The 25,786-nt window shown below is 43.1% G+C and overlaps 3 protein-coding genes and 1 long non-coding RNA gene across 16 annotated transcripts in view; 2 read left to right on the top strand and 2 right to left on the bottom strand.

Annotated features, from left to right (window-relative positions):
• rap1gap2a (RAP1 GTPase activating protein 2a) overlaps positions 1 to 4,942 on the top strand; it is a 50,268-nt gene extending 45,326 nt beyond the window's left edge. For 8 of the 10 annotated variants that reach the window (XM_076977310.1, XM_076977312.1, XM_076977308.1 and 5 more), the window contains 7 exons: positions 73 to 188; positions 317 to 421; positions 535 to 652; positions 2,360 to 2,462; positions 2,665 to 2,735; positions 2,849 to 2,887; positions 2,980 to 4,942. In XM_076977310.1, the coding sequence (XP_076833425.1) occupies positions 73 to 188; positions 317 to 421; positions 535 to 652; positions 2,360 to 2,462; positions 2,665 to 2,735; positions 2,849 to 2,857 (522 nt within the window). In that variant the 3' untranslated portion in view covers positions 2,858 to 2,887; positions 2,980 to 4,942. The remainder of the gene's footprint in view (positions 1 to 72; positions 189 to 316; positions 422 to 534; positions 653 to 2,359; positions 2,463 to 2,664; positions 2,736 to 2,848; positions 2,888 to 2,979) is intronic. The other 2 variants (XR_013121727.1, XR_013121728.1) reach the window with 2 other exon arrangements.
• Positions 3,977 to 7,553, bottom strand: LOC143478358 (uncharacterized). The gene is made up of 4 exons (XM_076977317.1): positions 7,179 to 7,553; positions 6,398 to 6,733; positions 6,145 to 6,294; positions 3,977 to 5,618 (listed from the first exon to the last, which is right to left on the bottom strand). Exons 1-4 carry the CDS (start codon positions 7,240 to 7,242, stop codon positions 5,401 to 5,403), a joined length of 768 nt encoding a protein of 255 aa, XP_076833432.1. The 5' UTR covers positions 7,243 to 7,553; the 3' UTR covers positions 3,977 to 5,400.
• A 5,813-nt stretch (positions 7,554 to 13,366) lies between these two features.
• tsku (tsukushi small leucine rich proteoglycan homolog (Xenopus laevis)) lies at positions 13,367 to 21,008 on the bottom strand. 4 transcript variants are annotated; one of them, XM_076975751.1, is made up of 2 exons: positions 20,764 to 21,008; positions 13,367 to 15,569 (listed from the first exon to the last, which is right to left on the bottom strand). In XM_076975751.1, the coding sequence occupies exons 1-2, from the start codon at positions 20,809 to 20,811 to the stop codon at positions 14,517 to 14,519; spliced, it is 1,101 nt and encodes a 366-aa protein (XP_076831866.1). In that variant the 5' UTR covers positions 20,812 to 21,008; the 3' UTR covers positions 13,367 to 14,516. The 4 variants fall into 4 exon arrangements, with proteins under 4 accessions (XP_076831866.1, XP_076831868.1, XP_076831867.1 ...); XM_076975753.1 differs by lacking the exon at positions 20,764 to 21,008 and adding an exon at positions 20,181 to 20,405; XM_076975752.1 differs by lacking the exon at positions 20,764 to 21,008 and adding an exon at positions 20,187 to 20,402.
• A 762-nt stretch (positions 21,009 to 21,770) lies between these two features.
• On the top strand, positions 21,771 to 24,472 carry LOC143477226 (uncharacterized). The gene is made up of 2 exons (XR_013121524.1): positions 21,771 to 22,448; positions 23,888 to 24,472. It is a non-coding gene; the product is annotated as an uncharacterized LOC143477226 (long non-coding RNA).
• The last annotated feature ends 1,314 nt before the right edge of the window (positions 24,473 to 25,786 follow it).

Here is a 25,786-nt window from a genome sequence, read left to right as displayed (position 1 = left end):
GAATGCAATATCTGTGTGTGTGTGTGTGTGTGTGTGTGTGTGTGTGTGTGTGTGTGTGTGTGTGGTGTGTAGCCTCCAGTACTGTCAGCCAAGTCACCCCTGAAGAGTCCTGTGAAACGGCGTTCTGGGCTGTTTCCAAGATTACACTCTAGCACAGAGAGTCCCACTGAGAAACATCCATCTCGCAGGTCTCACACACACACAACCACACACGCACACACATGCACACACACTCACATACATGCACCCACAAGTCACTATGTTTGTAAGTGTTATGTATGACAGACTGTGTAAATAACCCTGTCTGATTTCACAGTGATCAGAAAACAGCAGAAAACAGCTCATTGCCACACTCACAGGAAGTGAGGTCAGAGACTTCTTCTAATCCAAGTTCACCAGAGATCTGCACAAACAAGGAGAGGTAAGTAGAACTGGTCCATTTCAGTTCTGCTACATTTGTATATAAGCTGTGCAGTTGTCTGCCTGCCTGTGGCGTGTCTGGACGGGGGGGCTGAGAGTCTCTGTGCCTTACAGGCCGTTTGTGAAGCTGAAGGAGTGTGTTGGCAGGTCCAACATGTCCCGCTCATCCTCCAGCACCAGCAGCTTCAGCAGCACCGCAGGAGAGGGAGAGGGCCTGGATGAGCTGGACACGGTCAGACAGCACAGTAGTTACAGCACAGTTACAACACAGTTACAGCACAGCTACAACATATGTTACAGTTTCAGCACAGTTTCAGCACAGTTACAACAACTTTGTTACACAGTTTTAGCACAGCACAATTACAACACTGTTACACAGTTTCAGCACAGAACAGTTACAACAAGTTACACTGTTACAGCACAGCACAGTTACAACAACACTGTTACACAGTTTCAGTACAGCACAGAGTTCAGCACAGTTACAACATCTGTTACAGTTTCAGCACAGCACAGATACAGCACAGTTACAACAACTTTGTTACACAGTTTTAGCACCGTTTTAGCACCGTTACAGCACAGCACAATTACAACACTGTTACACAGTTTCAGTAGTTACAACAACAGTTACGCTGTTACAGCACAGCACAGTTACAACACTGTTACACAGTTTCAGCACAGCACAGTTACAGCACAGTTACAACAACAGTTACCCTGTTACAGCACAGCACAGTTACAACAACACTGTTACACAGTTTCAGCACAGCACAGTTAGAACAACAGTTACACTGTTACAGCACAGGACAGTTACAACAACACTGTTACACAGTTTCAGCACAGCAGTTACAGCACAGTTACATCAATAGTACTCACAGCTCAATTGTAGCATCGCATTGTTCCAACTCTGTTACAACTGCCCTGTTACAGCACAGCACTGCTACAGCACGGCACTGTTACAGCCCTATTATAGCACAGCACTGTGACAACACTTACAGCACATCACAATTACAGCACAGCATTGTTACTGTACTGTTGCAGCACATCACAGTTACATAATGGTTACTGCAGTTTCAGTCTTTAAGAACTGCACTGTTACATAACAATTACATCATAGCACAGTTACAGCAGCATTGCAGCACAGCATGGTTACAGCACTGGGAACAGTACTGTTACAACATGGTTACATCACTGTTACATAACAGCACAGCACTGCACAATTACAAAACAAAAGCTTTGTTATACAACAGCACAGCACAGCATAGCACTGCAAACCTACAGAACAACACAGCAGGCTGGTAAATCAGCATAGCACAGTTACAAAACCACATGTACAGGATGCTGAAGTAACAGTACAGCAATGGCAAAGCACAGTACTTTTACAGTAACACATGTTTACAGAACAACACAGCACAGTACACAGATATTACATAGGACAGTCGCTATTGCACCAGACTGCACTGTTACATTATGGCACAACTGACAAACAAAACTGCACAGTAGTTGCTCAAGCTTGCGAAAATAACACAGCACAAACCCTTTACAAAATAACCATGCTTACAGGACTGCACAGGATTCGAAACGATTATAAAACAACATAGCACCGCACATAATGCAAAATTGGAGGGTTCAGTGTAGCACTGTTACAGACTAAGAAAGCAAGAAACCTGATTTGGCACAGCATAGCACAGCAAGCTATAAAATAGCATAGCACAGTTACAGTTACAGCAGAGGCCAAAGGAGAGCACAGTTACTGTTACAATAGTGAGAAGCACGGTGGGGTTATTGTGGCAGGATGTGCGGTTGACTTCATTTCAGTCTAGCAGGTGTGGATGGACTTCCACAGCGGATCCGTCTGAAGTAATAAGCTGGACTTTTAGGCAGCGTAGTTTGTGACAGGAAGCTGGAGGAACGGTAGTGACAGGGCATGGTTGTGTTCCCCCAGAGCAGTCACCCAAGTTTGGCCTCATCTGCTGGGTTCAGCCCCTCCCTCAGCACGGAGAGCCAGATCTCTGGAACCCCCCTCATAATGTGCCGCAACCCTACTGGTAATACAAGTTAAGACATATGTGTACACACATAGATACACATAGACATACATAGATACACATAGATACACAGACACATGCACATTTTAAACCAGGCTCGTGCATGGTGTTGCCCACACAAGCACATTCACACATACTCCCCTACTGCGCTGCACTGTGTTGTGCTGTAATATTTCTGTTCGGTTTTTCTTTTCTGTCTCAGATGGGAAAAGTAAAACTTCACCCAGGTCAAACCTGAAGTTCCGTTTTGACAAGCTGAGCCACTCTACCACAGTGAGTAACCAGTAAACAGCAAACGGTGGTCAGTGGTGCCTCATGGGACATTTTGATTTGACTTTTGACCTGGGAAATATAGTCTGTCAGCTGTATTTTGTTCTGTGCTTCAGGGGCATTAAAGGCAGATAGGAATCACAACTGCAGAGCAGGTATTTGCACACACAGCACTACATTTTGTATTTTTCTGTTTTCATTCCATGTCATGCCAGTGACTTAATCCAGACCTCCTGTCCTTCTGTAGGTAGTGGAACGTAATTGGAGTCAAGAGGCGTTCTGCCGATTTTGAAGGGACCATCTACAGTAGGCAACGCGACCACCTTCACCACAGCTCAGCCACACATTGCTTTGTGCTGCAGCGTGAACTTGCTCGTGCGCGCACACACACACACACACACACACACAGAACAGGATTGAGTGACACACAGATGCCAAAGTCAGAGTGTCAGAGGAGAGGGATTGTTACTACATGTGCAAAAGCTTCTCTCTAAAATGTTGACAAAGCCATGTCTGCTATAATGCTGCTTCTCATCATACAGGTCGTTTATAGACACACCAGCTTCCTGGGGCACTTGATTGAATATTTACTTGGTTATAAAGAGCCAGTTTTTATTTCCTTAGATATTTCTGTTGAATTGCATAGATGGTTCGGAATGCAGATGTGATGGACTGACACTAGCGCTATATGTTTATGGTGCACTTTGTGATTACTGTTGGATTGATTTTGTTTATACATCCATTCATTGCTTGGCGTAAGCAGAGTGAAACCTGAGGTCCCCAACCTTACAAGAGTGTTTTGGCTCACTCGGTTCAAGGCTTAGAGCATAGTGAAAAGGCCTGTGTTAGGACAATAGCACTGTTCTTGTGCAAATCTGTGCACAGATGCTGCTTCCTGGTATGAGCTTCTGTTCAGTACGCTAGTTTCTTGTCCTGCGTATTTGCTGTCTTCTAATGTCTCGCCCGCTTCTGACATAGTAACTTTATAGTTATGGCGGCAATCAATCGTGTTTCGTGTCAAACTCAAGGACTAAAACTGCAGTTGATGGTACTTCAGTAGAAGTGGTACATGTGGCCTTTAAGTGTCTGAGGTGGTAGCTACACTCAGCAATTCAGGTCCAGTGCTTTTCTCTGACTCTGTTTGGACTGATCTTTGTTAATGCAGAGGTTGATATATGACTCTCCTGTATCTTACAGCACAGTCTGGCAGAGTTGGGGACTATTCTTTCTTTTTACTTGCAGGACAAACATCAATCAAATTTGTGAGGTGAGATAAAGGCGAAAACCTGATAATGAAACCTACAATTTTTTATTCATAGTTTGACCATTTAGTCACCATTTCACTTGAATTGTACATAAACCGATCAGTACAGTTCCAGCCCCTTGGTACATTGTTCACACTTAAAAAAAGGTTGACTAGTGAACAAGTGAGCTAAGGTTGGTGATTGGTTTTCTTTCTATTATATTATAAGTAAATAATTTTCTCATGTTGGTGCTTGAATGATGTGTGTTCATATGCCCGCTGTTCTTGCCTAAAGATGTCATCGTGTAATTCTGAAGATGTCATCGCATAATTCTAAAGGAGTGATTGTGTAATTCTAAAGCAGTCATCGCGTAATTCTGAAGGAGTCGTTGCGTAATTCTAAAGCAGTCATCACGTAATTCTGAAGGAGTCATTGCGTAATTCTAAAGCAGTCATCGCGTAATTCTGAAGGAGTCATTGCGTAATTCTAAAGCAGTCATTGCGTAATTCTGAAGGAGTCATTGCGTAATTCTAAAGCAGTCATGGCACTCGTGCAAGCCTTTACTAGGCGCTCAAATGCCTTCCATGTAGTGGGAGCTTCTAGCGAGTGTGAGGTCTCCTAAGCACAACGCTGACGGAGCAGTGTGTGTCCGCGTGTTTGCGTGCTTTGTGTAAAGTTTGCAGAGGGATGTGTTACAGCATCTGTGTGAACAGGGAGTGAGTGGAACACCAGAACAGACATGTTTGATAGGGTTGGTGTCCCAACAGCAGGTCATTTATACATAAATTAACATAATTTATTGCTTTTAAATCTTGTGTCGATGTCATGTAAAATACAATTGCAGAGTAAATCAAGAGTTAAATATTTGCAGATAATTTAAAAAAGACTACTCATGTATATGTATATTTGGTTATGTACTGTGCCATGGAGAATTTATTATGAAATAAAATGTTGTATTTTGTGTCATATACTGTATACTGTCCCTTGTACAATTTGATGCATGAAGTATAATGCAAATATTTAAGTTACGTGCCTATTTTCAAATTCGATTTAAATTCTCAACAGAAATGGTTACAAATTTGCAAACATCTACAGCACACTTACAAAGTAACAAGACAGATGTAAAGTAAAATGGCACAAGTCCCAGTTTCTTGGAAAGGAATCTGAGCCATGCTGAACATCTCATGAAAGGCTTATGGGGGATACAGAAGGTAGTTGTAATGAGGCTGTGGGAGTGGGTGTAGTTCACTGGGCTCTTCCTGTGATAATCCTGCCATTTCCTGTGTTCTCAAAGCTGGAGAAGACAGATTGGGAGGTCTTGAAGTTCCTTTCATTCTTCTGTTCTAAGTACACATCATGTTATTGTGACATGTTCAACTTTTAAGAACAACCGGTACACTTTCTCGTCTTCACGCCTCAGTTCATTAAAGGCAGCAACAGAACACGCAGGTTTGGGCTAAAAAGGTCAGGTCAGCCATGAGATTTCTGCATCGTGGGACGTGTCGTCCGGGGAGGTGAACATCGGACGCCCGTCTGGTCAGACTGATGAGAAGTTCACAGTGGAGTATATTATGGGTTCTTCTCTTGGCTGAGTGCCATGATGACGTCTCGGCCTGTCCAGAACAACAGTTGCATACACCACCTGTGCAACACACACACACACACACACACACACACACACACACACACACACACACACACACACACACACACACACACACACACGTTAGCCAGCCACACACACTCTCATAATGACGATTATTAGAGGTCACAGGATGTGGAGGTACTTACGCCTGTGTTTTGCTTTACTCGAGCGGTTGCTGGAAATGAAAAGAGTGAGCCGTTATAGACATGCGCATGCTCTGTGCTTAAGGAACATGTGTAGACTGTCACCGCAAAAAACGTGAGGCGAGATTAATGCATAGTACATTTATCTTAGTCGTAGGATGACATCAGAAACACTGATGTGTATGTTAATGACCGCCAGGGGATCAGGATGCATGTAAGTTGCCGTGCCATTTAAGAATTACATTTTAGATGCTCGTGCAACAAGTTAAGGAGATAGATTTTGAAAGAAATGGAGAACATACACTGGCAAGCTAGAAGCATGTCAGTGAGACTGTTATGATGGGTTATAAGGGGCTAATGACATCTTAGGGGGATCTTACGGGGGGCTCTGAGGCGCAGAGGCACAGGAGGTGCAGAGGCACGATTACAGGACAGACAGTAGGCCAGTCCCAGGGCCAGGGGTAGACACAGGACAGCCGCACCACAAACCAGAAGCCGGTCAGAGAAACGTCTCCCTGATTCAGGGTCAGCTACGAAACAGGACAACGACATCGGTCAAGATATCAAGCTTTTAGTTAGGCACGTTATGACAGGATGACATAATACTGTAAATACTGGTGTCTTCGTAACTACCTGTAGTCACATTGACATGTGTTACATGCCCTGGACTGGTTATGTTGTTTTTCCATTCGACAATGCACAGGTATGCCCCAGAATCTGATTGGTTAAGGTTTTGAATGGTAACCAACAGATCTGTACTATTGGCATTCTCGGTGCGATTGGACAGATGGTGTCGTGGTGATGGGCTAAGGATTGTGGGATGCCCCTTTCTTGTAGAATACCATCCTCCCCGCCAACCTTCCTGCCCACAGTGCTGAATCTTGCAAACCAAAGAGATACTGTGTCCTTCTGGCAGAAACACTTCTCTGCGTTTTGACACCACAGAGTTCATACAATCACTGGCTGAGACTGAAAGAGATCGAAGGAGAAGTATTTTGAGTTGAATTAGCAGAATGCTGTGATTATATCATGATCAGTGACACTACCAAGTTAAGCAAAATAACTGCTAACATTCATTCAACAGCAGGCAATCAGCTGAATCAATGATTTATAAATATTGGATAAGTTCCAGAATACCTCAAATGAAATTACTGGAATATCAGAATGGAATATTTCACAGTACTGTGTAATAAAAACAGTGAAAATGTGGCTGACATATTGATTACTTACACACACACAAACACACACACAGTACTGTGCTGTGCTGCACTATGCTGGCTATATTTACATTTCTAAAACGTCACCCAGATGAAAACCTCAAATCCTTTCCCTAAAACACAAAGGAAAAATACAGGGGAAAAACACCATCACAGCGCCACACAGCCCGAGCCGCGTGCGGCTGACCAGAACGTACCGTGGAGACTGCACGAAATGACCAGAACAGTCAACAAACGTCCGTCAACAAATGCTCTTCGCATTCTGTGGCGTGAATATGTTTGATTTTCTCCGAATCCTCAGGCATTCCCTAAACAGATTTCGAGAGAAGCTACGTCAGTGGTGTGCGGCATACAGCTTCAATCAAGTCCCTGCAAGCTCAATCATTTCATGTTCGCTATAACTTCTGGTAAATGCACTTTTGTTTCAGGCAGTCCATGGGGTAGACCGACCAGCTCATAAGGAAGGAAGTCCACACGGTCACTTTCCAAGCTAGAGAATACCCACATCATGTCCTTCCTGTTTTCAGCAGGATCTGCTGATCACAAAGACGATTTCGTCTCCAGTGAGAGTTCTGCACTTGTGTAATCGTCTGAAGTGCAGATATCAGGTCTGGAGAGCTGTAGCAGTGCAGATTTAGTTTGACTTGATTTCTGCTTCCCAAGACTTCAGACTGAAATACCACATGTGAATGTGAACATTGAATAGTTCCCTTGATATGTTTATGCACATCTGACAAACCATTTAGAAATCATTATTTTAGGGTTCCAAAGTTACCAAGAGTTACCTACAGTAGGCCTACATGGTTTATTGCACAGTGTGCCTCGTTGCAATAGCATATCTGTATGACAGCATACAGATACTTAGTGCGATTAATTCAATCATGGTAATCAAGAATTGTAATAATTAGGAATGTTAAACTAAACATAATGTTGTGTAATTAAAAACAAAAGCAAGCAAAAAAAAACCTCTTCAATCATGATCTTCAGAATAGCCATAACTGTTTACAAGGCTGAGGTATCAGGAGGTGGTCTATGCTTCAGACCTCAACTATTACACAAAAAGGGCACACAGCCATGTATTAAATGTAATAGCTGTATTCCATATATAATATCTGTATTCGACATAGTGTTTGTTCAAGCTTCCAGTGCTGCTTAAGGGGTATTAGGCAATTTCAAATCCAAAATACTGTAGAAAAGATACCAAGCGGTAAAACATGAATTATCAAAAACACCAGCTGTTGGCATGTTCCGTTTCTGCTTTAGTGGTTCTCTGGTGCCTTTGACAGTGTGACAGTAGGGCTAGGTATATGTTCACCTCACGAAAGCAAAACAAGACTGTGGCTGGTGTTTCCTATTTTCGACGTTGAGATTTATTGGTCTTCAGCTCTCTGCTCAGTTTGAACTCTACATGCACAACTTCACCACATGGTGGAGCTAAGTCCACATTTTAGACGTCCATACCGTATGGGTGGTTCATCGTGAAGTTTTTACTACGGCAAATACAAAGACCTTGAGAAAGATTACTTGGTTGTCATTTGCACACGCTGCTGCGGTTTATGGACCTTCGTCATCTGAGATTTTTCACTGAGAAAACGTTTAATTCAAAGTCTGCGCTGAATGAAGGTCAGAAGCTGAATTGAAACTGAACGCTTGTAAACATAACAGAACAAAACAATGATACACAATAGGTACAAGGAACCAGGAAAATCTCAAATGAAATCTTCAAAGCACAGACCTAAATCTTAGATAGTACGGGAGCAGGGTATTTCTCTACCCTACAATGACCGTATGTAACTTGGGCCTCGATGAGGGACGATCCAGCTGACCCATAACTGAACAGTGCTGATGGATCCCCAGAAATATGGTTGAATAGAGCACGTGGATGTAACGAAGAGGAGGAGGAGGAGGAGGAGGGGGATCTCCCCTAGCAACGTCACCATGACCACTGTTGCACATCTCATCCAAGAACCACTTCACCTAGTGAAGCACCAAAAATAAACAAACAAACAAAAAAACATTGGCTGATTGTCTGATCGAGAGACAAAAAATAACACCCCCAAAATAAGTACCTGAATAAATTCTGTAGAAATATGTAGTCATAATAAATGTTTGATATGCAATGCAGTTAAATATTAAGTTTGCATGCAATATTTAGTGCAAAAAAGGGGGCTTTTTGATACATTATAAAATTGCGACGAAATGTAAAGTGTACCGAAGCTTTGGGAAACTCTGGGAGAGACTGGAAGACTAAGTTGCTTTTGCTGTGGTTCCCCGGAGAGTAACCCGAGTCCAAGCTGATGGGAACCAGATGTGAAGGACGTCAGCGTGCACGTGTCTCCAGACATGTTCCTTTTTCCTTAAGAAAAAGAAGAAAAAATAATGAGGTGAAAACTCCATTCCAAGGAGTTCCACAAAACCTATGACACTGGCTTTCGAGGATATCTGTAAGAGGAAATAATGGGGACGTCTGAATGTTATAATTGTATTTCAATTGTATTGTAGTTTGTATTTTAGAGCTCCTATATAGCTACTTTAGAAGCTCTATTGAAGCTCTATGTACCGTATTTTAAACTAAAGTTTATATAGTTATAATATGCATTTCACACTTCTAGGTATCAGTTAGTTACTCCTGTATTTCAACAGTATTCTAGTTCAATGGTATGTTGAACTCAAACCTACTCTGAGCTGGCTAGGATATATTCAATGAGTAAATAAAAAAACACCTTTGTAAGTCTTTGATAAGAGCATCTGCTAAATTTCATACATTAAATACATTTTGGAATTAATGGGGTTTAAGAGGATCCAGTAGATCTGGAATTGCCATATCACCACAAAAAAAAAAGAGAAAAGAACTGAGATCTCATTAAAAAAATCAGCACACCCAGTGTTACAACATCCAAGATTTTAATGACATGCTGAAACAAACACGTTAGGATAATATCTCATACCTGACACCATGCTCTTTGGTGACGTTCTGTTTTGCCAAGGCAGGATAAAATTCCAAACCACACAGGTCTAAACAAGGTAAAAACATATTCTGGCACAGGAATTAGTTTAACTTGCATTTTCCTAGTACAGTTTTGCTGCTTTACTGGTTTGAAACCTGATAAGGTGTTCAGATATGAATTTCAATAAGCAATGAGAGATCTGTGGCATAAAAAAGGGTAAACTGACACTTTCTTCATTTAGTCTAAATCAATTATTCTGAATAAAAACATTCACTGGTTCATGCGATGAACAAATTTGTTATTGACTAGCCTTCCAAAACTGAACCTAATATTTGTGTTTAAAACTGGTGCATTGATATTTAAATGCTTGTGTTAGATAGAAATTGCATGATAGGCCAGTACTACTTATTTGCCATTTCTGTGGAGAAATGTACATGAAAAGAGCACTATTGAAAACAAAAAAGGAACAGAAAGTACAATCATGTGTACCCGGACTGAGCCAAGATCATTTCACTCAGTGGGAACTTTGTTAACCCCTGCCGAACCTTTGTATGAGGGGGGCACACGCTCGCTCTGTTTCCACTTCCTATCTCATTTGCATGTCGACTCAAGCTTTGAAGCTTCAACCACACCCAGCACTGCAGTGTGTGCAAACACCGATACCCCAGTGCCTCTGCACGTACTGTGTTCCATCTATTGACATTGTATGCCCTTTGACCCCTGGCACCGGCCCCATCCGGCACGTGTGACACTAAGGCAAGGTGCTAAGTTCCCATGGCAAGGCGGTCGACGACCCGGCAGGGCGGGCGTCTGTGGTGCCCACGTAATGACGCAGCGAGTATTCAGCTCAAACCGTAACAAAGGTGCATAGAGAGCACTGATGTCAACACGGCAAACACACGCTAAGAGCCTCGGTGTAAAGGAGTGGGTCACTTTGGCAGCTTAGTGCTGTTTAGTGCTGCTAATGGCTGCCCAATGGACCGCATCTGGTCTGAGACATCGGAGAACACATATGTCCATGTACATAGGGCCAGACAGAAACACATACAAGCACAAATAAAGACATGCATACAACTAAAAAGAAATATGTGGATCTGAAATATCTGGACATATCTGGACTTTAAAATACTTGCATGGCAGGGATGTCAGTGTTGAGCAGTGGGCGTTTGGGAGTTTCCTAAATTGTATGTAAGCATGTGAGCAGGTGTGCATGTAAGTGTGTAAGTGTGTAAGGGTGTTGGCATGTAACCATGTACCATGTCACTACAGTGACAGTTTCCTCTACTTAAGCCATGTTTTTATAAATGCAGCTAGAAACCAGCTAAACTGCTATAGAAAGAAAGGCAACAGAAGTGCACATAATTATTACTCAGAGATCCTCTGTAATTGGTCGTTTATGACTGCCTTCCACCATCTGAACTATCCCCCGAAGTTTTGAATCATTTAGTCAGAATCATTGACTCAATGCTCCATTGTTACGGTTTGGGTTTTTGTTTCTGATTCCTTGAGTTAACACCGGAAGGTCCAGAATGGGTTTTATTTCAGCTGTTCACGTTTTTGTCTGTTTAATCTGAATTAAACTTAATTGCAGTACTGAGCAGGATCAAAACCACACATCTTTTCAGGTGCCTGGCTCCCAGCCACTGCCCATGGGTCCCGTAAACACGGCCCTGTTTTGCCCAGTCATGCCTAAGAAGAAATGTGCGTGTGTTCCAGTGAACTCTGCACGGCCTCGTGTGTTGCGCTGTATAAAGTTCAGCCAGTGGATTTAGGCTCGGTGAGTTTGTCAAACAATCCAACCAGATAAAACCTCTCAGTACATGTTGTAAATTCAAAACCATGGCTGGGTGATTTGTAACTATTGTGAAATTTTCTAATTCTGTAGTTTAAAAAATATCAGAAATCACACAGCAAATCATATTAACACATTAATGGCACTAGCATGTAATTGTAATTCTAGAAATGTGATCTATTTGTAATTTTGTCAGTGTGATTAAACCTGATGATTAAGATGATTAAACAGAATGTCATTCAACAATAAGTACTATTGTTTCCCTTTTCTCCATTTATATTTTATTTATATATTTGTTTTATTTACATAAGAAGGTGTGTTTTCAAGGACATGAAGCTTAGTGAGTCACTTAGATGGCCCCTCACTTCTTAAAGGTCTATAATAATCACGATGGCATTTCTTCACTCAATGCGGTGTGTGCACATGTTTGTTTGTGTGTGTGTGTGAACTGCATCATCTAAGCAGGATCTTTTGCTCTAACGAGCATTTCCATAGGACTTCAAGTACAGGTGAGTTTTAACACCCTGGAGAATTGCTAGTGTTTCACCGACTCATTCATCTGCTGTCCCACTTCTCATGAATGCATCTCATAAATCCGTTCATTCTTATGAACTGAACTTTGTCCCACTTTTACACGATCAGGTCATTCTCACCTGATCTGCTTCGTATGTTCTTACCCACTAGGGCAGAGAGTGTAATCATGAGGAATTAGGCTATGTTGGCTTTAAGTCACGTTCTTGCACTTTATCACGCCTGCTGTGTTCCTCTAGCCACAGTGAGGGAGAAGAACATGGCCTTCAGCACATGCTGTACTCTTTCATACAGAGAGCTTCTTTTGGTCCACCCCAACAGAATGATCATCTTGGGTCCCTAAAGGAGACGTTTAACATTCGCCCAAAAGTGCTCGACCGGACTGGACTGAAGTCGTTTTGCTCTTGAGTTGCCGTGTGTTTACTTGTGTAAGACAGTGCAGCATGTGTGTTTACTTTTCTCATCCAGAAAGCAAGCATGAGAATGTTTGAGTGTGTGTGTATAAGAGAGAGAGAGAGAGAGAGAGAGAGAGAGAGAGAGAGAGAGAATGTTAGAAACAGCTTGGTCAGCCTTTTTCTCTGCATTAGGGAAGGAGACAGAGGAGGACGTGCTTCTGGCACCAAAATCTCCTAGAATTTCAAAGAGCAGAATCTTGGCACTAATTCCGAGCTGCTAAGCGGATATGTGAATACCCCCAGTGTGTGTGAAGTGGTCCGGGCAGGCCCGTGTCACGCTCCCTCTCCCAGAGCCGGTCCAGCACTTCCAGGCTGAAGTCATCTGGGGAGTTTCATGACATGATAGTGCTGTCCACTGTTCTGCTGGACCAGAGAGCAGTGTCTCAGATCACTTCTCTGTTGACTGTGTGTTTGTGTGTGTGTGTGTGTGTGAGTTGTCCACTTCTGAAAGCTCTGTGTTGGAGAGAGATTTGGGTGTTTCTAATAAACAAAGAAAAACAAAAGTCATACACAAAGTGTTATTATGTCTCTGCGCTCTTTGTGAGTCAGACATAGAAGGTTGAGTGTAATTCTGGGAAATTTGGCGTAAAGTTGTGACTCATTTTTACAGCCTTTAAAAGAATGAGGGAATGGAGTGAAAGACCACACATAGATACCAGTTCCATTTATAGTATTATAATTATAGTAAACAGATACATTTATACAAATATATACAATTCTACAGACAATTATAAACACCAAACAATTATAAAATCCATTTTAAACATGCTAACAATAAAAAAAATCTTGGCTCACTTTATGACCAAAAAGTGCAAAACAGCGAGTGCAATGGACATTTTAAGATACACGACTGAAATGATGACTAATTGGCCTATAATGTAATGGGTATTTGCCTAATTGGCATATAATGTAATGGTTTTTTGACTAATTGGCCTATAATGTAATGGGTTTTAGACAAAATTTGATTAAATAATCACATTTATTAAATATTAAAGAATAAAATGTTAGAAACATTCAGAATTTGGCTCTTTTCAATTGCATATTTTAAATATTTATGTAAACATGTGTATTAAACATATAATGGTCTAATTCCGTCTTATAAAACTATAGATAGAAGGAGTTTTCAACCTGAATGGGAAATATTTGTCACTTAAAGAGGGTGCTCCTGGATGTGACCAGATCCATTAGGTCAGTGTTGATTATTATTTAAAATGTATTTAACTGAATGAATAAGAATCATTAATCATTCCTATTACTTCTTGCAAAGTATCAGTTAATTTCAGGTAATCTGTATTCTCTGAATAGAAACCAAGTGTAATAATCTGGTGTTAGTGCTGGATTGGTTCCAGTCTTTCATAAAGCCGTATGTGCAAACATTTACAAAAACTCTCTGCTCATGCAGTTCCATCAGCCCCGAACCCTGTTTGCTTTTAAGAGCAAGTCAACGATACAGGAGAAACACGTGCCAGTACCATCCAGACTCAAAGATTTCGATGGTTCTGGGGTGGCCCACTGGACCACTTCTGCAGCGTCTGTGCAGCGGGGGGATGGGCAGCCAACCTACCAACCCCGTCCCTTTAAGAACAAAACAAACGCAGTAGTGAAAAACGCCTGTACAGCTTAAAGTGCATGAGAACCTTTAGTATGAGAATATATTGGAAATGAAAACCTTGGCTGGCTTCTTGTGCAAAAGCCATTTTATATTGATTGACTGTGAGCAGGTACAAAAGCTCACCTAGAAATAACAGAAGGCCTCGGACTCTTGAGAAATTAAGGCACAGGGACATTAATATAATGCAACTCTTCGTGTTATGAGATAAGTCCTTCAACATCACAGGTTAGGATATCATTTGCCTTTGCCTGTCCTATCTGTCTGTGAAACTGACCTTGCTTATGGGTCTTCCAGCAACGCATATTTGGCCCAAGAATTACACTTTTAAGAGTTGGCATGTGGTCAAAGGCGGCCACAGGAAACGGGCCGGCAATAGAATTGGACAGATTAAGTTCCTGTAACGAGGTCAGTCCATCAAACACATCTGGGCTCAGACCCGCGAGTCGAGTGTTGTGCGACAGGTCCAGGATCTGCAGGTTTCTCAGGCCTCTGAAGCTTCCTGGCTGTATGCTAGTCAGCTCAGGCAGGCTGCTGAGAGAGAGATAAATCAGATCTTTCATTTCGTCAAAGGCCCCTTCCTCAATGCTCCTGATGGGGTTTCCATCCAGGTTCAGATATTGCAGAGGCACTCCTGTGAGCTCGGGCACTACCCTGAACTTATTTCCTGCTAGTATCAGGCTGTTGATATGCAAAGCGTGGCCTTGTGGATTTCTGGAGACCGTGGAGAGAAGGTTATTAGAAAGGTCGACGCTGATAGGAGTCTCTTGGCCTCTGGTGTTGAAGAGATCTAGGTTGAAGTCCTGGAACATGTTGTCACTGAGGTCCACATCAGTCAAACGCAGGCCAGAGAAGCTTCCCCCGCTCAGGTTCTCCAGGTCGTTGTGGCTCAGGTCAAGAGTTTCCAAGTAGCGGAGTTTGGAGAAGGCTTTGGCACTCACTTGGGCTATGTGGTTATTGCTAAGGTCCAGGCTGACCAGGGTGGTGTAGCCAGGTCCGGAGAGCATGGAGTCGGTTATAGAGCTGATGGAGTTGCCGGAAAGGTCCAGGTGTGAGGTGTCCAAAGGGATGGGCACTGGAGCCGTGCCTGACCCGACCCCGCGACAGTCCACCTTGGTCAGGCTGAAGCTGTCAAAGAGGCCGTAGCTCTCCACCTCACAGTGGCACCGTGGGTGGCAGTTCTTCACCTCCCCTGCAATACCCAGGGCTGGCAGCAGGGGCAGCATGAGAGACAGGAAGCCCACCATAGTGCTCTGTAAAAGAAAAAGGGATAACTCAGGAGCACTTCATAATTTTATTTGTGTGAATTTCTGTTCATGCATGACTGCAATTAATTAAAACTTCATTAATGTTGCTGTTCTGAATTGGCTTTCTTCTGTTATGACATCCGCAAGACAGCTTTGGAAAAAATGTTTCAAATACCGAAGCATTTTTGCACAAATGCACAAGGCAACTTTGGCCTTACCATAGCAATAACATTTCATTCCTAGAGATAACGAAGTGTACAAACAGACAGCAAATTACTTTGCGAGGCACTAACATTAAATACATAATAATAATAATAATAATTGCATAATAATAATAATAATGGCATCATAACTTACTGCAGTAAGGTTCTAGCTATACTATATGTCTATACACTTTGTCACGTTGAGGACCCCGGCCCCTCCCTTTTGGGCGTGTGTAAACGTTGTCCACGTGCTTTGTCTGCGTCTGCGGAACTCTGTGGTGAAGGCTATGTTGTGTGAATAATGTGTCTCACCTGTGAATCGTCTCGTAATCACATGGGGCTAATGTGGTCTGTCTATTTAATGTGCGCTCGCGCAGTGTCTTGTGCTCGTCGTTGTCTAGAGTTTACACGTTGTGTTTGTGTGAGTGTTCTCCGTGGCGCAAATTGCGCTATATTCGTAAATAAACGCAAAAGTGACGTCAGTCAAGAAGGATTCTGTGTCTCGTCTTTCGCCGACCCACAAACGTCACAGAACGACGAGCCGTTTTCGAGACAGCAAGAACGATGCCAGGCTACACAACCCGGCCAAAGAAGAGCCAGCGTCCCAGCAAGCGGCATCACCACGCTCCCTCCTCGCCACCGCGCTGCGAAGCCACACCAACCTTGGAACAGTTGGAACAGGACCCGGTCTGCGCGTTCCAGCTGGCTTCAGCACGGGCAACGACCGACCCCGAGATAGCGGAGATGATCCGCGAGGGGGCGGTACAGACTTGGCGAGAGCGACAGAAAAAACCTCCATCCCGCGCTCTTTCTCCTCTGCGGGTAGGATCCTACGTGTTCTGCGCCACAGACACTACCCCAGAGAGCGAGTTTGGGGAGGAGGACTCTGAGGAGGAAGGTGATGAGGAAGAGGGCTACCCTCCGTCTCTAGGCGAAGCCTCCACCGTCGACTACGGTGGGGAGGGGGAGGAAGCCTACCCTCCGTCGCTAGACGATGTCTCCACCGTCGACTACGGTGAAGAGGAGGAGGAGGAGTCAGAGGAAGAGGACTACCTCCCTCCGCCCGTAGTTCCCTCTCCCCCCGTCGAGGAGGGCGAGGAAGAGGGCGAGGAGCAAAAGTGTGACGAGGAGGAGTACCCCTCCCCGTCGGACTGCTCCGCATGCCCCGAGGAAGACGGTGGGGAGGAGGAGGAGAATGGGGAGTACCCTCCGTCCGAGGGCTCCTACACGGAGGAGGAAGAGAGCCCTTCCCCCTCGGAACTGTCCGCCGGGACAGTGAAGAGGAGAAGGAGTCCAGAGGCGGGTTCGTCCTCCGAGCTCTCCCCAGCCAGCGACATGGACTGTTCCCGGGGTGGCAGCTCGGGACAGCCCATGAGCTGGAGCCGTGGCAGTGACAAGGAGATGGAGACGGAGGAAGCCACTCCCACTGCCAGGTCCGGAGGGAGATCCTCGGGCGAGGAGGGTTTCCCGTACGGCCCACCGAGGGGTGGGACCAACCGCGCTGCACCTGGCGCGTCGGCCAACCGCGCTGCACCTGGCGCGTCGGCCAACCGCGCTGCACCTGCCACGTCGGCCAACCGCGCTGCGCCCGGTGGAGGGTTTGCAGCAAGGGCAGGAGGAGCACCGCCCACCGCAGCGCCTGCAGCACCAGTGGCTCCCGATCTCACTCCCCTCATCGCTCTCCTTCTGGCGCGCAGCCTGGCGCCTATTTCATGTGTGTGTGTGCCTGTGTTCGTAAGTCTACCCGTATGTGTACCTAACCCCCTCTTCCCGTTTGTGTCTATGTGTGTAAGCGTGCCTGTTTGTGTTTTTGTAACCGTGCCGTTGTCTAACGTCTTTTCCCCTGTGTTCCCAGGGAGGGTGTTCTAGGCGGTCCGTGGCGGACGCTTCCCCGAGGGCGGTCACCTCCCAGACGCAGGACTGAGCGCGTCGGATCCGCCCATCGTCGTGGGTTCGGGGCACTCGGTCCTGTTGGCACCCCGGGACGGGTAGTGCCCTTGGAGGGGGCGTCTGTCACGTTGAGGACCCCGGCCCCTCCCTTTTGGGCGTGTGTAAACGTTGTCCACGTGCTTTGTCTGCGTCTGCGGAACTCTGTGGTGAAGGCTATGTTGTGTGAATAATGTGTCTCACCTGTGAATCGTCTCGTAATCACATGGGGCTAATGTGGTCTGTCTATTTAATGTGCGCTCGCGCAGTGTCTTGTGCTCGTCGTTGTCTAGAGTTTACACGTTGTGTTTGTGTGAGTGTTCTCCGTGGCGCAAATTGCGCTATATTCGTAAATAAACGCAAAAGTGACGTCAGTCAAGAAGGATTCTGTGTCTCGTCTTTCGCCGACCCACAAACGTCACACACTTATACATACTGAATATGTATTTTACATAAAATATGGCACATTTACATTAAGAGATCAGGGGTGTGTGAATGAGAGTTATAGCAGTGTATGTATATAAAACAAGAATATCCACTACTGTACCCTTCCACATATGTACATTACATTACAGAAGATTACAACACAATATATAAAATGCAAGCAAGCTTTAGTCAATCAATAGGGTAAACCAAAATGCACAAATGTTGCAACAATTTCACTGGAGAATGTTAATATAAACATAAAAATGACCTCTGGAGGGGTGTTTAAAAAACCTTAGGGGGTTTGTATTAGAGACTTCTTTGGACTCTCAGAGGATTTGACCTAATTCTGATGATCAAAGACTACATTCCATGTTTCACGTACTTCAATTACAGATATATTTCCATGGTTAAGAGGGTGTGAGGTTATTTGTTAGAGATGCTTGGTTTCTTAATCGTGTGATGACATGTAACAGCGCAGATAAAGATTTTGATATGGACTAAATTTAAAAAGACACCCACTTACATGCACACACCAAGGAGTTAGGTCAATTCATACTATTTTTTTCCAATGCTAATCCACAACCTTCACACATCACACACTATCCATGAGGTCATCGCAATCTCTTTGACATGTGCTTTCAGGCCCACCAACCATGCGCCTTGTGTTTAGGTAGACGTTCTGAAAATAAAACTTCTTAAAGTGTCCCTCAGGCACAGCTGTTTCAGTGTGAGCGCCACCCTGCTTGCGCTGACATCAGACCGAGGTGATCCCTGATCGCACGAAGGCCGTGGAGGGAACTGTGACACCTCTCCAGGGCAGCCAATCAGGACAAGGCGCCCGCGTATTACAAATTAGGGCGTGCTTGACCTGAGAGCTCGAGCTTGGGTTAAAGTGACAGCTTTCACTTAGGCATATCTCCCGTGTAAGCGGTTCCTCTTATGTAAGCGGTGTGTGGCACGGCCCGGGAAGGGGGGGTATCAACCACCACAGACCAATAATGTCGCTGCTTACACAGTATGTCTCAAAGGTACAGAGAGAGCCACTGTGAGTCTGTGAGATCTGAACTGCCAGCACTCTTTACCATAAAGAGAGTGTTCCTGCATCCACCACGAAAGGAAGAAAGAGAAAAGAGAGGGGGAAAAAAACTAGTTTTCTTGAAGAGGTCAGTCTGCCATGTTTTACTTCCTGTTCCTGTGAGGCCGTGGAATAGGGGTGCAATAGGCAGGCCTCTTGTTTCCTTTGTAACTTTGCCCTGTTCACCTCATAGCCGAGAGAGAGAGAGAGAGAGAGAGAGAGAGAGAGAGAGAGAGAGAGAGAGAGAGAGAGAGAGAGAGAGAGAGAGAGAGAGAGAGAGCAAATGTTGTCCAAATAAACATTTTGCCTAACACTCCTCTCCACAGTATCAGCTACAGCCAGAGACTTGAGCCCCCTCCTCCTGATCCTTCAAATAAGAGTCTAAAACACCTTATCATGAGTAGCACCAAAACACCTAACTTCGCAAAGAGGAGTGTGTATCCATATCAACAGGTAAAATGTGGGCACGTTATGTACATAAAGTAGTAGAGAGGCCACCACGCTGACCATTTGAATTCAGACCATTTGGCTAATCTGTGGTTTTTGACTCACCTGTAGTTCTGTGCAGCTTTCGCATGGCCACAGCGGATTAAGTATCACAGTAACAGCATTTCAACACAACCCAAGTTTGGTAATTCAATCCGTTTGGCTGTTAGTCATGCACTTCTCACACAGATTAGTCAAATGTGTGTGCGACGAAACAAATCTGGACGTTTCCTGTGGTCATGCTGACGCTGTATACAGAACTAAAGCATGTTCTTACCAAATGAATCAGCAGACATCACACAACCTCTTCCAGTACAGCAGAATGAACCCAACACCCCAAAGACTCTCAGTTTAGGACTCTAATACAATCTGGCACTTCAGGCTTTGCCAAAGTTCGTGACGCAACCTATAACTTTTTATAAGGGCAGAACTGCACAGAACCTTAAATATGGCAAGTTCGTGTCATAGTGTAATCAGAGAATGACAAAAACATACACATACACTTACAGTTGAAGGCTTTATGCAATACCTCTCCACGTGCAATTAGATGAAAGCAGCTTTAAAACGTCTAAACGGTGAAGGTCTTTGCATGCACGGACACGCAGGCGATAAATGCGAGATAACGTTCAATCGCTCTGCAGTCGCACCCTTTCCTCCCAGGAAGATAGGAGTGAACACTGAGGTTTTCAGGAGGTACAGGAGGTGCGTGCCTCCTTGCTGACGTAAAAAAACACTGACTAACAAATCTTGTTTTCTCTGTGACGCGGATATTAAAAGTTAATGTTAAAAACGTGCGCCTGGGATGGCAGTAAATGATTTTCTCGTCGTATGATGAAACCTTGTGTCGCGTCGTCCATGCAACTAGGAGAAGCGCAAGAAGTCCAAACCTACATGAAAGTGACGGAGTGCCACGAATTGCATTGAAGTGTTTGTCTTGAAGTGGGACGTAACTGCTTAAAAAGTGATAATCCGTGTATCCTTAGCTTCAGGTGTCATTCTACGCGTGTAAAACCTTTAAACGTCAGTAGTAAAGTGAGTGAGGTCTGCGCCCTTGTTGCACGTTCCTTCTTCATGCAGCACTTACCACGCGCGCCGACCCAACTCCATGTCCGGCGGATCCGCTAAAACACATCAACTTTTCCAAGGAATATATAAACACTCCACGCGGCTCTTCCTACATTTTACTAACGGACAAGACCCACAAATACCCTTTACGAAAGGACGATAACATGTCTGTATAGGAACGAGTAGGTTTATCTTTCTCCTAAGTTGGCCGCGGAGGGTGGACCGGAGCGCGAGCGACAGGAGCGCGAGCAGCAGCGCGTGAGCGTCTAGACTCTGCGATGGTGCCCGGCTCGAGACCAAGAGCCTCCCCCAACGTGACCCGCCCAGGGTGTCTCTGAAACTGGACAACTAATTCGACACAAGAAAAGTCCTCCAGCGTGATACTGAGCTCACGCTAAAGTGGCCTGTTTATTCAGGAAGATGAAAATATACGGGTCTATTCTACAGAATACAAATATTCTAGGAACTAGAAAGCAGCCAGGTAAATTTAGATTAACCACTCACTACTATTATTTTCACATCATCATCATCAGCATCATCATCATCATCATCATCATCATCATCATTACCATCATCATCATCATCAACAACAACAATAACAGCAACAACAGTCATCGTCATATTCATCATCATACTATGTAGTCTACATAGTGCCTCTCCATTGATTTAATGACCTGGATGTTTCATTACAACGGAATGGTTTACCGTTTACCGTTTACCGTGCTCGCCCATACTCTGTTACTCTAATCTGACATTTATATCAGAGAAGAACGTCGCCGTTTAACGGGCATGTCCATTCTTGCACGCATAATTTAACGGCTGTCCAAAAAATCTGGCACATTTTTGTAATACGTGCAAATCAATTATCTGAAGTAATTTATAGTATATCATAATATATCCCGCTAGAACAGTGCACTGAGTGTTAAACAATTATAATAGATAGATAGATAGATAGATAGATAGATAGATAGATAGATAGATAGATAGATAGATAGATAGATAGATAGATAGATAGATAGACAGATAGATAGATAGATTGATTGATTTTCGGGATATTGACATGGCGCTATATTCATTTATAAGTATGTAAGCCAATATAAATAGAATTTATAAGCTGAATTTACCTGCAACAATCTCCACACTACTTAACTAGAACTACTGACTACGTCAAACTTAGGAACTCTGAATACTAGAACGCCATCTTGTGGTAAAACATGTAAAAAGTTGGAATGCGCCGATAAAATTCACTTGATAAGTGTGTAATATGGTTGCATTACTCTACATGGAGAAATATATTGGGGCCCACATAATCGTAATTGAATTTAGATTTTTACTTCAGTCCCTTTGCCACAGTTGCAACAAGAGTGTTCATGAAACGTATTCCCTCCTAGACATTCCATGATCAGCTGTGAGTGGCATCATTGAAAATGTTTGGACGTTTTCATGAACCACAGCAAATCAGCCATGAAGTGGCAGACCAAGTGGAGTTCCAGAGAGAGGTCACAGATCGCTGAGGTGCATAGTGCGTTAAAGTCACCAACGCTGTGCTGTCTCACTGACTGCCGAGCTCCAAACCTGCCCTGGCACTAACAGCACCAAAAAAAGCAAGAAAAGGCTGTGTGCCAGGATCTTCATGTCATGGGTGTCCGTGGCCAGGCAGCTGCATGCAAGTCTTACAGCACCAAGCTCAATAGGGAGTGTCAGGTGGGTGTAAAGCACACGACTACTGGCCCCTGGGGCAGCAGAGACGTTCTGTGGAGTGATGAATCTCGCGTCTCTATCTGGCAGTCTGATGTGTGGGTCTGGCGAATGTCAGGCAAAATGTTACCTGCCTGACTGCATTTTGCCAACTGTAAAGGAGGAGGGGTAATTATGTGGGGTGGCTTAGTTTGATGGAGGAGGGGTAATTATGTGGGGTGGCTTAGTTTGATGGAGGAGGGGTAATTCTGTGGGGTGGTTTAGTTTGATGGAGGAGGGGGAATTCTGTGGGGTGGTTTAGTTTGATGGAGAAGGGGTAATTCTGTGGGGTGGTTTAGTTTGATGGAGGAGGAGTAATTCTGTGGGGTGGTTTAGTTTGATGGAGAAGGGGTAATTCTGTGGGGTTGTTTTCAGGGCTTGGCCTAGACCCTTTACTTCCAGTAAAGGTAGATCTTACTGGAATGAATACTACAACACATTTGGACAGTTGTATGCATCCAACTTTGAGTGAACACTTTGGGGAAGGCCATTTTCTGTTCCAGCATGACTGTGTCCTAGTGTGCAAAACAAGATCTGTAAAGGTCTGGATAGGTAAGAATGGTGTGGAAGAAGTTGACTGGCCTGCACGGAGCCCTGACCTCAACCCCAATAAAAAGACTGTTGGGATGATACAGAATAGAGATTGCAAGCTAGGCCTGCTTGTCCAAAACATCAGTGTCTGACATTACAAATGCTCTCCTATATGAATGAGCAACCATTCCCACAAAAACACTTCAAAATATTGTGGAAAGCCTTTTACAAGCTGAATAATTTCAAAGGTGTGACCAACTCGATATTAACTATAGAGTTTGAATGAGATGCCATTTTATTGGCCAGTAGAGCTGCAGTGCTATATATATATATATATATATATATAAGAATGTAATGCTATTATCTAATGTTATTGATTAAAAAGAGCAGGGCAAATATTACCGGGTTAAGGTGTTATATCTCTTTCGGACACTAGAGGTCAGTAAAGCGACACCTATTTTTTTAGTCAGTGGGGTTGCATTAGTTCCCAATTAGCTCAGATACTAAGCAAACAACCAGTTTGCAAAATTTGCTAGATTCACAAGACTTAAATGAAAAGATTCCATTGTGTGTTAGATTTGTTTATAAAAACTGTAAAATGTATGAAAGTCCGATTGGCCTATACTATTGAAATAATATACCATGTTAAAATTTCTGAAGTCTGAATGACCAGAGACTTCTTAATTTGAAATTCAGATAAAGCACAAGTATAAAAAATAAATTTGTTAGGTGCCAGGTTTGTCAAAAATAAGATTGCTAATTTGATCCTAAACAATTGTTTTCTGCTAAGGATCCATGTGAGATATTTGATTCTATTTTTAATATTTGAAAATCAAAGGAGCAAAATCTCTAAAAATACATATTGTCAATTTTAGGCACATACTCAAAATAAGGAGACCTAGTACATGTTTCTTATCTACACCAGCATGCTGCTGGGGGAGGCTAGTTCCTGGTCTTCTGATTCTTCTGGACTACACCATGCAAAATGTTCCTGGGGGAAGCTGGTAATAGTTCTCCTAGTTCTTCTGGAATATACCACTGTAACATGGTCCTGGGGGAGGCTAGTTCCTGGTCTTCTGATTCTTCTGGACTACACCATGCAAAATGTTCCTGGGGGAAGCTGGTAATAGTTCTCCTAGTTCTTCTGGAATATACCACTGTAACATGGTCCTGGGGGAGGCTAGTTCCTGGTCTTCTAATTCTTCTGGACTACACCATGGCAGCATGCTCCTGGCTACCTGCCATGTACTTTGAGGAAACTGCCGCTAATCCACAATGCAGCAGCTAGTGCTAGTGAGAAATCTATAGCACTTCACTTCGTTCAATTTCAATTTCCTTCTGACTACTCCATAACTATTTTAAGACTACTTAACAACCCCTAGGACTAATTTTTGAAATTATGGGAATACAAGCTTTATGTCTGCCTTTAAATCCAGATTAAAACATACACTTAATATTTATTTTTTGTTTTATGTGTTTTATGTGTTCACCACTGTGACAATATACCAGCATAATTAATTACGTAATAGACAGAATAAAGCACATTTATACACAGTGTTACATGCTATATAAGGGTAGAGAGGGAATGGACAAGCAACCATCATTTCAGACAAATATAGTACAGATACAGATTGATTCATTTCAGACAAATATAGTACAGATACAGATTGATTCATTTCAGACAAATATAGTACAGATACAGATTGATTCATTTCAGACAAATGTACAGATATATTCATTTCAGACAAATGTACAGATATATTCATTTCAGACATTAAAATAAAAAAATAAAGTCGTGACCAAAGCATCTGTTTAAACATTATTATTATTATTATTATTATTATTATTATTATTTTATTGCCCAAACATGTGCCCTCTTCCTTTCTGACTGTTCTTAATGACTCTCATGAGTTATTCTTATAGCTGGTGATTTTAATTATCATCTTGACACCAATACAAACTCCAGAGCAAATGAATGAATGACCTGAACGACAATTTCTAATCTCTCTGAATCTTTCCTAGCGTGTGACCACAAATACTCAGCAAAACAGGGTCATACTTATTTCATAATCTCTCATGAACTAAGCATTAGCATGCATTACACTTTATGCATTCAGAGAAACTTAAACTGGTACAGAAACATTGTTTTGAAAACTGTACTGTAGCAGATTTTGTGAAAACCTTTGAAGAAATCCAGTCTTTTTTTGCCTATAACAATAAATATCCAAGGAGTGATCATCAAAAGCATGATAACTCAGACTGCCTATCCCAAACAAAAATGTATTTTACAAACAAAAGATGTTCATTGGAAAAATGACCACTGAAAACATTTATGATGGCTTAAAAGTATGTCAGTGCACAGAGAGGCTTCTCAAGTATTTTCAATTATTATTACAGATAAAGGGAAAAAAAACAGGATTTCATTCTCCACAATCCTCTTTAAAATGCATCGCTGACAAAAGTAGAAGACTCAGAATGTGAGCAATGTGCATTGTTTTATGCATATGCTTTTATATAATTATTATTGATATTAGACCTACCATTCATTTCACTGGCTGCAGCATATTGGATCATTTAACCTGCAAAGCATTTAACAGAGCATTTTAAATGCTTTTAGTAAAATAACTACTACTTGTATCTTGGATCCAGTTTCAACATTTTTGTTTACACAAACATTTTATTGTGTTTGTAGCACAGTTTGGAGATTGTTTCTCAGGCTCACTTAAAACTGCTGCCATGACACCATTTAGCAAGAAACACAACTTGGTCTTTCC

This window comes from Brachyhypopomus gauderio, chromosome 16 (assembly GCF_052324685.1).
Source record: "Brachyhypopomus gauderio isolate BG-103 chromosome 16, BGAUD_0.2, whole genome shotgun sequence".
NCBI lineage: Eukaryota > Metazoa > Chordata > Actinopteri > Gymnotiformes > Hypopomidae > Brachyhypopomus > Brachyhypopomus gauderio.
This window is presented reverse-complemented; position numbering and strand designations above follow the sequence as displayed.

Excerpts from the sequence above, each read along its gene's own strand:
- LOC143478358 (XM_076977317.1), bottom strand. The coding sequence starts at position 7,242 with ATGCGAAGAGCATTTGTTGACGGACGTTTGTTGACTGTTCTGGTCATT. Across the intron at positions 6,734-7,178 it reads CATTTCGTGCAGTCTCCACG|TCTCAGCCAGTGATTGTATG; the intron begins GTACGTTCTGGT and ends GATCTCTTTCAG. Across the intron at positions 5,619-6,144 it reads TCTGCGCCTCAGAGCCCCCC|GTGGTGTATGCAACTGTTGT; the intron begins GTAAGATCCCCC and ends TGTGTTGCACAG.
- tsku (XM_076975751.1), bottom strand. The coding sequence starts at position 20,811 with ATGTGTTTTAGCGGATCCGCCGGACATGGAGTTGGGTCGGCGCGCGTG. Across the intron at positions 15,570-20,763 it reads GAGTTGGGTCGGCGCGCGTG|AGCACTATGGTGGGCTTCCT; the intron begins GTAAGTGCTGCA and ends TTTCTTTTACAG.